Source organism: Lepidochelys olivacea (assembly GCF_965140295.1).
Source record: "Lepidochelys olivacea isolate rLepOli2 genome assembly, chromosome: 1".
Lineage (NCBI taxonomy): Eukaryota > Metazoa > Chordata > Testudines > Cheloniidae > Lepidochelys > Lepidochelys olivacea.
The window spans coordinates 259,132,011-259,144,870 of NC_140411.1; the positions used below are offsets into that span (position 1 = coordinate 259,132,011).

At 52.2% G+C, this 12,860-nt stretch overlaps 1 protein-coding gene and 1 pseudogene across 2 annotated transcripts; one reads left to right on the plus strand and one right to left on the minus strand.

Moving 5' to 3' along the window:
- Positions 1-2,223: 2,223 nt before the first annotated feature.
- On the plus strand, positions 2,224-6,567 carry LGALS1 (galectin 1). The gene is made up of 4 exons (XM_084617162.1): positions 2,224-2,338; positions 4,295-4,374; positions 5,880-6,051; positions 6,361-6,567. Exons 1-4 carry the CDS (start codon positions 2,330-2,332, stop codon positions 6,505-6,507), a joined length of 408 nt encoding a protein of 135 aa, XP_084473288.1. The 5' UTR covers positions 2,224-2,329; the 3' UTR covers positions 6,508-6,567.
- A 2,892-nt stretch (positions 6,568-9,459) lies between these two features.
- Positions 9,460-11,056, minus strand: LOC311522654 (urotensin-2 receptor pseudogene; annotated as a pseudogene). The gene has a single exon. The product of its transcript is annotated as a urotensin-2 receptor pseudogene (transcript).
- Positions 11,057-12,860: the final 1,804 nt, after the last annotated feature.

Consider the following 12,860-nt stretch of genomic DNA (forward strand, 5'->3'; position numbering starts at 1 on the left):
ATGTCCAGGAACCTGTGTGCAGCTATTTCTTGTATAGCCATAGCCTCCTGTCCATCAGCCTTGCCGAGCCCCTTCCAGGAAAGAGCAGGGCAAAATCCAGCTGTTGAGCAGCTGGGCCCTGACATTTACATCTGTAAAGGGAGGTTTTAGAGCTGTGGAGAAAATGAGACACAAATCAGTCCCCTGCCCAGGGGAAGTGCCATCTCCCAGAAGAGGTGCATTTTCAAAAGCATGTTGTCATCTGCTCTGCCTTGGAGGTGGGAAGGGAGCTCTGCCCAGTGCTGGCTGGGAAGGGGAATGGCACACCCTCTGCTCTTTCTTGAGCCTCTCTCCCAAACACACTGGTCCCAGGCCAGTCCTGGGGTGACACCCTGGAGTCAAGGGCAATCACTGAGGAGGCCTGTCTTTTTCTTACACTATGGCAGCGCGTGTGTAGTTTGGCATGCTCATACAGTCCAACTGAATTGGGCCCATTCTTTCCCCAGCCACACTGGGGAAATCATGCCTCTCTCTTTCATCCTCTGGTAACACTGTTTCTATTATTGAGTCTGGCTGATTGTGTCCATGGCATAGAATCAACCAGGCTCTCCTGCAGCTGCTAATTCAATTTCTATGCGCAGTCATATTCGGATGAGTCACCCCAGGGAGGTGCAGCCAGGAGCTGACTTTTATCATTGGCATCTGCTGAAAGCTCTGCTATTTGACTCGTGAGGGGGGGTCAGCAAAGAGGAGCCTGCGACTGAATATAAAAGGCGACAGCATTCCCACCGTTTTGGCCGAGGAGTAGCTGATTCTTTCAGGGTTGGGGGTGTCTATTGCCCTGCGGCATGTCCGAGGTCCCCCTGCCCTCCCCAGCACCTACACATATGCAGATCTCTGCCAATGCACCTCAGCCCTGACCTGCAGCACTCCAACATCTTTGCCATGGTGCCTCTTTCCTGCACTACAATACCTCCTGCTGTACCAATCCTGCCCTGCACCACACCACAGCTCTGCCCAGATGCCTGATTCCTGACCTGCAGCCCCTCCTGCTATCCCAGTCCTGAGTCCTCCCTCCCAGCTCTGCTGATGATCCTCTGTCCTGACCCCTATTATCAAGGAATTGAATAGACTCTAGAGTTAATTTTATCCTTGTGGGGGAGATGGCAGCCATTATGGGGGTTTCCAGACTCCTGTACACAGTAAACAGGGGCATTAAGAGCCTCTCAGAGAGTGAGAGCGCGTGCATTTAAGTTCTGGGACTCTTGAAGGAGCCTCTCAGCCTGCCTTGTGATTTAGAAACAAAAAAATACAAGCGAAGCCGTAAGCCACAAGAGCAGAGGCTTGGCCAGCTGCCTAGATTCACTCTGTTCTTTAGATTTAATTATAGTTGAGCCGTTTTGCAATGAAGTAACTTTTTCCAGAGCAACCCTTTCACTCCACAACGAATCACCCTCACATGGACCGAACCTGATGTAGTAAATAACGTGCAGAACCTATGGGAACGGTCCATTGTGGCTGGGCACAATGCTACCGACACTGTTTACTCAGGGGTGGATTTGAAATTCGGGACAGATCTGCACAAGCACTGGGTGCCCTAGAAAGCTTCACCCCTGTCCCCCCAGAATGGCTGTGGGCATGCACCATGCAGGACAGCTGAGTTGGAGTCACTTGCCTCCCAGCTGTTACACCTCTCGTCCCCCCTGACTTGACAGAAGTCTCTATGGATCTGGAATGTAGTTGGGTGTGCACTGGTGACCACAATGTCAGGAGCTGAGAATGGAGCTCAGATCCCAAGGATCCTGCCCCAATGCTCTCTGGATAGGCAGAGAAGCTCCCATTTCATTTTGCATGGACCGCTTCCAGGTCCCCGTGCACCACTTTGGTTCTGGTGCTTCTAGCCACCCAAGGCTGTCTGGAATGAAGGATCTAGCTCTGCCCCGCCCCACCCTGCCAATTCTCATACGGTTTAACGGTTTGGGATATTTTTGTTTAAACATCTTGGATTTTTGTTTAAAACACTCTCATCCTAAAGCTATTTTCCACTGGCTCTGTGGCCACTGGAGCTGGATCTGACTCCAGTGACTGGCTGGCTGCTTGGGGAAGGTGGGGTTTAGCATCCAGAGGCTGGGGAGAAAGCTCTGCCTTGATAGCTTTTGGGAGGGTGTGACCTATCATCAAAATTCCAAGCCCCCCCCCCCAGCTATTTCTGATTGGCTGAAAGGAGGGGTGACTCAGTGTATGACTCATCAGCTGCCCAACTATTTAAGGGCATGGGAGCAGCACAGTACTTGCCTACATCTGTTTGATAGATCTTGGTAGCTGGAGGGAGAGTGAGAAGATCACCACCATGTCTTGTGTGAGTGAAGGGGAGGGAGGCAGGCTTGTGCCTGGGGTGTTGGCTGCAGGAATAGAGGGATGAAATCAGTGGTGTGTTGCAAAGGGTGACTACTGCTGGCAAGCTGGAGGGAGTTGTGGGGGCTTTGCTGAGGGGTTGTCTGTGCTGCCTGAAAGGGTGGTGTGATGTGAAGTGGGCTGTGCAGTCCCCTTTTAATGTCCTGTAATCTAAGAGGAGGGTGGGGTAGTGATGATGTTTTACAAGAACTGATCTCTGATGAGAGCAGTGGGGTCTGTCTCTGCTTCCCCAGGAAGGCTCTTCCCTGCCCCTTTCATGGGGGAAGCTGGGTTTTGGGGTGGGGGTTTTTGGGTGGGAAATAGTTCAGAGTTGCCTCAAGGCTGACATGATGCCTCCTAGCAACTTCCCCCTTTCCTACCTGCAGATGGGATACTACTGCAACAGCAGCTGGCTCTTTCTGAACATCCTATGCCTAGAATACCTACCCCCCACTACTTGTACTTGTGGCCTGAAACTTTCAGAAAGTTCTTGATTTTTTAACCTGCTTTCAAAGGTGTCTGAGGGTGAAGGGACCAGCGGGGTGGAGTTGTAACTGGGAGTGGCTGCAAGGGCATTGCTTGAAGGTGCTAATACCGGAGGGGTTGTTGTTCCTACTGGTCTCTCTCTTCTTCTCCCCCCCCCCCCCCCGGGGGGATGACTAGGAAATACTCTCTCTCTCCTTTCTCTTCTCTAGAGTGGTGGGAGGAGGAATGACTTCAGCTAGTGCAGCCCAGATGCATAGATTGTGCCCAGGGACTCTGTTCCAGCTAGTTGGTATTGTTTGCTCATTAGCTGCTGGGGGCAGAGAGGGGTGTGTGGCTACAACCCTGTATGTTGGAAACTGCACAATGAGTCCACAGCTAGGAGGCTGGGCCTGGGAGGGGGTGACATGTCTGAGCCACCGTGATAGCACCTTGCAGTCCTCATCAGAACCCTGTGGCTCCAGGCAGTTCTAGAATGGGTGTGGGCATGACTCTCCTGCTGAGGCTCTGGTCTTGGGCAGGTAGCCCTCTTTCTCCTGCTTCCCTAGTGGTGCAGAGGAGGAAGAGCAGTTCAGAGAACCTCTAGGCTGGTAAAGTTACTGATCTGCAAGGGCTGAGAAACTGGGTGGGGCAGAGGGGTTCTGGCCACAAAGCAGGGCCCGCACAGTTGGCAGTTACCTCGTGGTCAGCCCTTGCCTGGGGGAGCAGTTCTGCAGGAGTGAGTTCAAGGACACGTGCCTGCTCCAATCCTAGCTCTGAGGCTGCAACAAGGAGCCAGTTAGTACCACTTGAGTCACCCGGCGGATGCAGACAACCCCATTTGGACCACCCCACCATACAAAAGCATGCTTCACAGTAGCTAGCCTGGGGCAAAAGCTTCAGCTGCAACCAACCCACAACAGGGCTGTAACCAGTGTGTGGGAGTCTGTGCTCCCTAACCAAAGGGGCTTCCACTCCAATGCAGCTGGACTAGTGTGTGAAGACTTGGGAGCTGCTAAGTGAGGGGAGTTGGGTGTGGCTAGAGCCATTTTGCATAAGGGGTGTGTAGCCTGGCTTACATTTCAGGAGCCATTTAGGACTCACGTTTGTGGAGGTAAGCCAGGTGGGGTAAGATTTTTATTTTCACCCCCCTTGGTGAATAAGTTCACAGCTGTTCCCCTACAGAAACTATGCTGGGGAAGCAGTGAATGCCCCAACCATTATAGGTCACCTCTCTAGGGGGTATAGTCTTTGGCACGCATTCTTGGGCATGTGGGGTGGTGGTGCTGTCTCACTGCCTGAAGTAATGTGCCAACATCTTCTCTTGTCCCCAAAAGGCTCAGTCTCTCTTCCATACCCATGCCCTGTTTTGTACTGCAGGCTGGGTGGGGTACAGAAGGGGAGCAGCTAACCGAGCCAGAACCCCTGGGGCTAACATGTCCCTCTCTGGATTTTTCAGGGAATAGTTTGTACCAATATGGGCATCAAGGCTGGAAAGCGCATTGGTGTGAAGGGTGAAATCTCGGCAGGTGCCAAGAGGTAAGTCATGCTGTGCGGGGGAAATGTACAGAGGGGTCTAGGGAACATGGCAGGATCTTCTTGACTATGGGGTGGAGGGAAGGATTCCCCCTTGCTGTGGAAAAGGGGAGTGGCTTTGAAAGGGTTAATGCCTGAAGCTGCACTTTCCAGTGAGTCACTTCCCAATATACATGGAGGCAATCTTTTCCTTCCCTCTGCCAAGAAGATAAGTAAAACCAGATGCAAGTCCACCAGTCCCCTCCCCTGGTAGCAACCACATCCCCTGTAGTGCAGAGAAGGGAAATGGAGCTGCTCTGTGTGAAGAAAGGAAACGGCCTCTCTCAGGGTGTGGTGAGCAGGCAAGTGGGGCTTTTGGTTGGAGGAGGGCAACTGGATCTGCAGGAGCTCTGCCAGGCAGAGGCAGCCTTGATAGAATTGGTGCTTAGACATACCCATGGGGTCTCTACCCAGCAATTTAAAAAAAACCTCATAAATCCTGTGGCCAGAGCCCCGGTCTCCACACTCAGGTTTGCACTACAGGTCTAAAAATGGCTATATAGACAGTGACTCAGGCTCTGAAACCCACTCTCCTATCTGAGCTAGAATATCTCCATGGCTATCTTTCAGTGCCATAGCACAACCAAGTCTCTAGACCCAGGCTCTGAGATTAACTGCTCTGGTTTGTTCTGGGTTTTTTTGCTGTGTAGACTTACTCTCGGAGGGCCTCTAGTCTCTCCAGCAGGTCTGGCCACCAAAACCCAGCAAGTCTGTCTCCTCTGTGTGTGGTTGGCAGGGTTTTCCTGCCTTGTGGGAAGGGAGATTGGCTCCCACCCTGGGAACAGACCGGCATTCCAAGGAGCAACATGTCCCAACTCTTTCTGCTCCCTTTGAAGTGTGATAGCATCTGTGCACATCTTTCTGGGCTGCCTCTCCCTAAACAGTACGATCTTGTCTGCATGACTGGTGGCCCCAAGGGAGGGAGGGGCCCCATGGGGAAGAATGGCTCTTCCCCTGGAAGATCCTGTGGGATGAGAGGTGCTTATTAATAAAAGTTGGTAACTGCTTCCTTCAGCTGCCTCTGTGGTGGAAGGTGGCAGCTGTTTAATGGGGTACAGCAACAATTACTTCCTTAGGACAAGAAGGGAAGAATGTAGCACCCAACTGAAACCCCAGGGGGACTTCAAGGTGCAGAATGCAATTCTCCAAGCTGGTCAGGGCAAATGCCCCACTCTTCTGAAAATTGCCATGGATCCAAGTACCCAGGGCCTCTGTCTCTAGCCAAAAGACTGCACTCTTCTGGGGCAGTGCCTCTGAGGAAAGAGCACCCCCCTACTCATTCCTCAATTCCTCCTGCAGAATCCTAGGGCTTTCTTGAAGGGCTCTATACAAATTCTGACCTGGTGCTGGTCAGATTGAGGTGACCACCAAGGCCACAGGCCCTAGAGGTAAGAGTGTGTGATGCTGCCACAGTCTAGGGTGCCATGCATGAGGCTGCCAGTATCTCACTTGTTTGTTCTATCTTGCAGCTTTGTGCTGAACCTAGGGAAAGACCAAGCCAACGTAGTGCTGCACTTCAACCCACGTTTTGATGCTCATGGGGATGTGAACACCATTGTGTGCAACTCCAAGGACAAAGGGGAGTGGGGTGCTGAGCACAGGGAATCAGCCTTCCCCTTCCAGGAGGGCACCAATGTGGAGGTGAGGTCTGGAATGATGTGGATCTGGGTGATGCCCCTGTGCATGGGACACACTCAGCCCTCCCTTTTGGGGACACAGCTAAGGTATTACACAGAGGGGGCTCAGTCCAAGGAGTTGGGCAGGACCCTGTCTGGGCAGGAGACTACACCCACCTCCCACATATCCAAGCTGGTTAGACACAGTCCTGACAACCAGTAATCAGCTGCTCCAGCCCCATGCTCTAGCTAAAAGATCCTGCTACCTGGGCAGGAGGAGAAGATGGACATCTAGCAGACCCTGGCAGACATGTCCTCTGTTCCTCCCTTGCAGATCTTCTTCACTCATGACCCAAGTAATCTAACCATTACTTTGCCAAACAACCAGCAGTTCAAGTTCCCTAACCGGTTGGGTCTCCAGGTCATCGATTTCCTGAATGCAGAAGGTGACTTCACAATCAAATCCATCCAGTTGGAATAACTCCCCAAAGGGATATTTAAAAGGAAACACAATAAATACCACTGAATTTGGTCTACTAAACCTAGTGACTAGCTCTTTCTTGTGTCTGCTGCATTTCCCACAGCCATTCCCTGGGTTTGTCACTTCCTTCTGTCAGACCTGATGGCACCTTGTGTAGCTGAGTGGAATTGGGCCTGCATTTGGCTTGTTGCCCAATAGCCTCTCTAGGGACACTGGAGGGTGGACTTCCTGAAGGACTAGGATAATGTGACCAAAATATCAATAACAAAGTACTTTCTATAGCCGTGTGGTTGTGCTTGGCACTAACAAAGGCAAGAGCTGCTCTACTTAGCTTATTGCATTAATTTTTTTAATATCAGGATCTAGCTTCACACTCTTTCAGACTGAGAGGAGTCTGGTAAATGTGTCTAGTCCTGACTCTACACCTCACTAAACAGCTCAAGAGGTCTAAGACCTCGACTAAAATAACGGTGGCTGCTCCCATGTATACACTGAATGTGTAGAGTTGTATGGAGGCATAGGAGTGGGGTGTACTAGGTTTGTCTCCCTTCTACCTACATTTGTTTGTAAAGGCCCCTCTCACTCCCACAACACACACTGTACTGTCTCCCAGGGCTGCTAGCCATCCTGAAGGAGCACTAGTGTAACACTGACAGACTGCCGTCATCAGTGGGCAGGATCGAACCAGGGACCTCTGGAGCTTAGTGCAGGAGCCTCTACTGCATGAACTAAAAGCCAAGTGGCCATTAGCTAAGGCTATAGAGCAGACTCCTTAACCTCTCTAAGTGGTCTCGCTGCCACTAGATGGGACAGAACATCACACCCAGGAGAGGTGTGGGTTACACTAAGAGCAGTGCAGTACTTCTTTGCCAGCCACACTCCAAGATAATAGACCTATTGTCCCTGCTTAGTGTGTACCCTGCCCATGCTACAGACTACACTAGGGTCCCCCTCTACTAGTTTACTTTGAAGTCCAAGCATGACATCTATGTGGCACTGAGGGCTTGTACCCACTACCACTTATGCCACTAGAGCTACATCGCTCAGGGGTTTGAATAAGCCACCTGAGCAATGCTAATTACACTGATCTAAGCGTCAGGGTGGACAGCATTATGTTGGCAGGAGAGCATCTCCCACCGACATAGCTGCCACCGCTCAGAGGTGGTTTTATTGGGCTGACCAGAGAGCTCTCTCCTGGGGGCTAGAGATTCTTCACCACGTGCGCTGCTGTAGCACTTGGGTGCTTGCAGAATAAGAACGATGGAGGTGGAAGCAGAGGCTAGGCATGCTTGCTCCTGCACGGATCCGTCAGAGACTAGGAGGTAGGGGGAAATAGGGGCCACGACAGTGGGCTCAGATTGTTTTGTGGCACCCATAAGAGCCACTTTCTGTGGTGCTTACTGCTTTCCTTTGTGCAGAAAAGGTAATGCAGCGTGCTGGCTGGGCTGCAGCATACGTCTACCCCTGCCCACACCTTCCCCTTCCCACAGCAAAATTAGACTGCACTGTCAGCACTGAGTGTGAGCCACACTCCTACTCCCAGGAGCTGTTGCTTAGGGCAAGGCACGTAAGCTGTGCTTTTGTCATCCCTGTTAATGTGCCAGTGACCCTGTGTGCCTCTTTCAGGCTAGTCCTGGCATGGTGAGACTCTCCCCACTCCCTACTCCTTCCATCTTGGGCATGTGATGATGAGGTATGTTACAAACACATGATACATTCCTCTTCCTGCTGTGGGTAAGCCAGTCAGCTGGCCTGAGCCTGGCCCTGCCCTCCACCGAGGTTCTACCCCCCTCCTGCTGGATCTGTGTTGCCTTAAAAGCGAGGGCTTGCCATGGGTGGGGAACATGGGAAAGCCAGGGACTCTGTCCCCATATTCATGCTAATTGCTAAACAGGGCCAAACTAAGGCAATTCCCAGCCTGTGCCATAGCCATGCCCCTATTGGGGGTTTTAGCTGCAGGGACCACCCACAAGAAAACTGTCTACTGGGCTGGATAGGGGCCTGCTCTTTGGGCCATGGAGGCTTCATCCAGCTCCCTAGACCATCACTCTCTATCTTTAGGCAGACACATATCTCTAGGAGGAGGTAGGACAGTCTCTCCGCCTGTCTGAGCAGGACTTTCTCTCACCCTGCCTGTGAAGGGGTGTTAGGGAGGCTCTACCCTCAGATGTCTCTGCTGAGGGTTGTGCACAGCTCATTCCTCCCCCCCCCCCCCGCAAGAAGTCGGGGGGGGGGTTCAGTCCCTTCCCCATTAAAATGAATGACAGCTGTTCATGCTTCTCCTAGCCCTTGTTTCAGGCCATCTCATGCAAACATCAGTGCGTTGGTCACACCTGGAGCGCCATTTATTTGCCTGAAAGCTGAGATTCCAGGAGCCCGGCCCCTTAGTCCAGCCTTGATGCTAAATTGGGTACTGCTGGAAATGACTCTGCAGGCTAATCTTCCCCAGAGCCTGCAGTGACTCATTGCTAGCCAGAGCTCAGGATGGCTCAGCCTGTTGCCAGAGTGGAGGGAGCAGGCTTCCCCACTAGAGACACTCATAGCACATGTGTGTCTGCCCCCCTGTTTGGAATCAGCTGCTGGTCCTCCTGCTCTCTCCACCTGCTCGCTTTTCGGTGAGAGGCCTCAACTGTGTGTCTAGGGGGGAGGAAGCCTAGGGTTGAATTCCCTTTCTCCCACAAGCAGAGGGCCAAGTAAGAATCCACAAGAGGAACCATTAACATTCAAAGGAGTGTCTCTTTCTTGGAGAGCACTAAGGGCTGGTAGTAGGTTAAGTGGGTGGGAGGGCTATAATGGACAGCGAATGAGCAGGGGCTCTGAGATATTTGGGAAGGAGGAGGTGCCAGGTCAAAGCCAATCAGTGCTGCTCGGTAAGAGAACAGGAGACCTTGCAGGTAAGTGCAGAAGGCAGAGCTGGAGATGGATTTAATATTCCTTGGGAGACTATAAGCATCAGCAGAAAGCTGCATTAAGTCCTGGCTGCAGCTGTTCTTGGAGTTTAGTTGCCAGAGGTTCCCCCCACCTTCCTTTCCCAAGTCCCGCACCTGGCAGTCCCCTGGAGGCCATGGGCATGCCTTCTGCTTGGGCCCTACCCTGGTTCCCTGTCAAGAAGAAGGCCTGCTCCCCAGCCTGCCTCTCCCCGCTATGGGCCAGGTGCTCTCGGTAGTTCCGGGTGAGCAGGGTGTAGAGGAATGGGTTGATGCAGCTGTTGCCGTAGGTCAGGCAGGTCACTCCAAAGTTAAGGTATGCCTGGGCGGTAGGGCTGATCCCCAGGCCCTCACTCCAGTACAGCTTAGCGAGCTGCCAGGCCCAGAAGGGTACAAAGCAGGCCCAGTAGGCTGCAATGATGCTGAAAATCCTGGAGAACAGCTTCTGCTTCAAGGCCCGGCCTGTCACCCGCGGCTGCATGGCCGCCACTGAGGTCCAGTAGGCTCGGGCAAGGCAGCAGTACAGGAAGCCTAGGATCAGGCCAGGAGCCAGAATGCTGGTGATGAAGAGCACCGTGAGGTAAACGCGGAAGGCCTCGGGCGTCCAGGTGGGGAAGCAGATCCGCTTGTTGTGGCTGCTGCTGTCCCGCAGTTGGATCATGACCATCATGGGCACAGTCAGCAGCAGCAAGAGGAGCCAGAGAGCCAGGCTGGTGAGTTTGCGGCAGCTGTTCCCGGTCTGCCTGGCCCTTAGTGGCCTAGTCACTGCCCAGTACCTCTCCAGGCTCATGGCCATCAGCAGAAAGATGCTGGCATGCATGGTGAGGAGGTCCAGGCTGAGCAAAAGTCTGCAGCCCATATCCCCAAAGAACCAATCCTGGGCAAAGTACGTGCATACGACGAAGGGGATGGTGGAGAGGTAGAGTAGGTCAGCCAGGGCTAGGTTGACCACATAGACACACAGGGAGCCAGCTGAGTGGCCAGACACGCCTCTGGATGTCACCACTAGTGTGTAGACATTCCCTGTCATCCCAAAAAGGCACATGACTGTCAGGATGGTGCCCAAGAGCCCAGTAACTGGGCTATCCTCTTCTAAGTTAGGACCATCATCTGAGAAATTACCACACTGTGCTTCCTCTCCCGCCTCTGCCATCACTGGCCCAGGGTCACAACACACGATCTGGTAACGAGAGAAACTACAACATGCGCTGCCAGAGATACATTTCCCCTTGGTGTGTGGGACTCCGGTAGACGCAATGTAGGGACAGCTGGGGAAGGAAGGAGTGAGAAGAGATCTTGGCTGACCTGACACCAAAACATTCAGGGAGAGTCTATTTCTCACACCAAACAATACAGCTCATTAGTTTGTCCCAATCCTTTACAAGCCCGGCTCAGCAGGATACCTTACCAGTTGTCACACCACCATGGAGCTGAGAAGAGGTGTATGCCTTCAGATCCAGGGTAGCTAAATACCCTTCCATGTCCAGTGAGGTGCCATTGCTCTCTTCACCTTCACCTTCATCTCCCCTCCCTAGTGTTCACTGGCACTTGGAGACGAACAGAAATTCCTCCTCAGTGGGCAAGTAATTTGTCTTTCTTCTGGATCTCTCCTTCCTCTCAGCTTGGAGAAAACCACAGGAAAAATTGTGATTTCCCCCCGCCCCGCCCCCACCCCAAAACTATCCCATCATCCCCTCTGGGCAGAGGAACTTGTATAACTCACAGCTTAACACCCAAGTGTCAGCGCTCTCAGAGTTTGTACTGGGCTCTTAGCCACTAGGTGAGGAATTGCATTAGATTTCTCCCCCTCCTCCACCCACTATCAGATCTTTCTCCTTTTCTTTCTTCCTCCTGTCGCTTTTCTTTCTTTCTTTTCACTCTTCTGGTCCTGCCTCTAATTTTCCCCTCTGCAGCTGCTACTTCTTCTTTTACTCCTTTGAATGAGGCTTTAGACCTTAGGATGACACTCCCACTCCCTTGGCTGGCTGAGAGCATCAGGGAAAGTCACTGCATCCCAGAGTCAGACTAGAAATGCCAGGGTCAGTGTTGGAAATGTGTTCATAGGGAACAAGTTGTCAGGGCAGGCAACACACTGCTTTTCTGCCCCTAACCTGGAAGGGGATGGGAAAAGAGGCATATGTACTGCTTCCTTCTCCAAGGGGGACCTGGGTGGACTGGGCACACTGTGGAGTGGCATTTGGGGTTGAATCAATGCAGTAGGTGCTTTGCACTGTAAAGCCCCACATATGCCCCATCAATAGCCGTACACTGGGGCAAGATTTCCCTCTGCTGCTGATGGGGCTGGCGTCCACCACTTGTCCCATTTTCAACAGCACTTTATGGGGTGTGAGCACCACTCATAGACCCCCAAAATGTGATACCCTGTCCACTACCCCTCAACCCAGTGTACCTACAATGGGGTGTCTCTGTTTGCATCACTGCCCCCTAGTGGAATATGAGGGATCTGCCTTTCTAGAGGGTAACGTCCCTTTGCTAGCTGAGCTGCTGGAGCTGCTCCTTTAGATATGGGATGAACTGGATTGTGCATGTCCACACACTCTACTACATCTTACTAACTTTCCCACATCCATCCCCTTTGCCCAGACATGTGCCATGTTCGCTATCCAGTTGGGGACAGCCATGGTTTGAGGCTGGGGTTACATAAGCAAAGCGTGGGTTTGCATAGTATAAGCCTACATGTAACCCAAAGTTATCAAATGTACCATTGTGTGTATATTGGGGAGGCTTCTTGAGAGCCTCCTGATCCACTGGATTCCATCCTCAGTATTGTTGCTTATCTGCGCTGGAGCCAAATCCCCCTGACTGTATCTAGTTATTGGCAGTATCGCAGGGATTAGAGTGTACAACAACAGGTGGGGGAAGCAGTCTGTACAGGGTCTCTAATGCCCTCAACCCTGTAGTATCTGAGTGCCGTCCCAGGATTCACTAAGTGTTATGACCAATATGTGTCACGTGGTGCATTCTCTTGCTCTCATCCTCTCCCCAGGAGGAGAATTAAGTGTGCAGTGGAGTGTTTTGTTTTTGTAAGGTTTTGTTTCAGGGGGGTTGTTCTTTTTAATGTACACACTGCTGTTTTTACTGGCGAAGGCAGGGCAAAGAAACGCACCTTGCACTTACACAGGAAGGGGTGGGGTTTGTGTTGGTCCTTAGTTCCTGAGGGAGTTCATGCCACAGTCTCAGACAAGCCCCTGAGAGAGCTCTGGCTCCTGCAGAGATGAGCTTTACCCTCATGGAAGAAAGTGCCATCATGCCAGGGGAGCGAGGCTTTCAACCCCTGTCTTCGTCCCTGAAGGTGAGGTGATCTCCGTCAGAAGATGGAAAGTCCCTCAGATCATGGTGTTTCCAGGCCAAAAGGAAGAAAGGGATTCCCCCAACAGGGGCAGAGAAGGAAAGTGAAGCCTGGCT

Bases quoted from the DNA above. Each gene is read 5' to 3' on its own strand.
- LGALS1 (XM_084617162.1), top strand. The intron at 4,375-5,879 runs GTAAGTCATGCT...TCTATCTTGCAG, and splicing joins ATCTCGGCAGGTGCCAAGAG to CTTTGTGCTGAACCTAGGGA. The intron at 6,052-6,360 runs GTGAGGTCTGGA...CCTCCCTTGCAG, and splicing joins AGGAGGGCACCAATGTGGAG to ATCTTCTTCACTCATGACCC.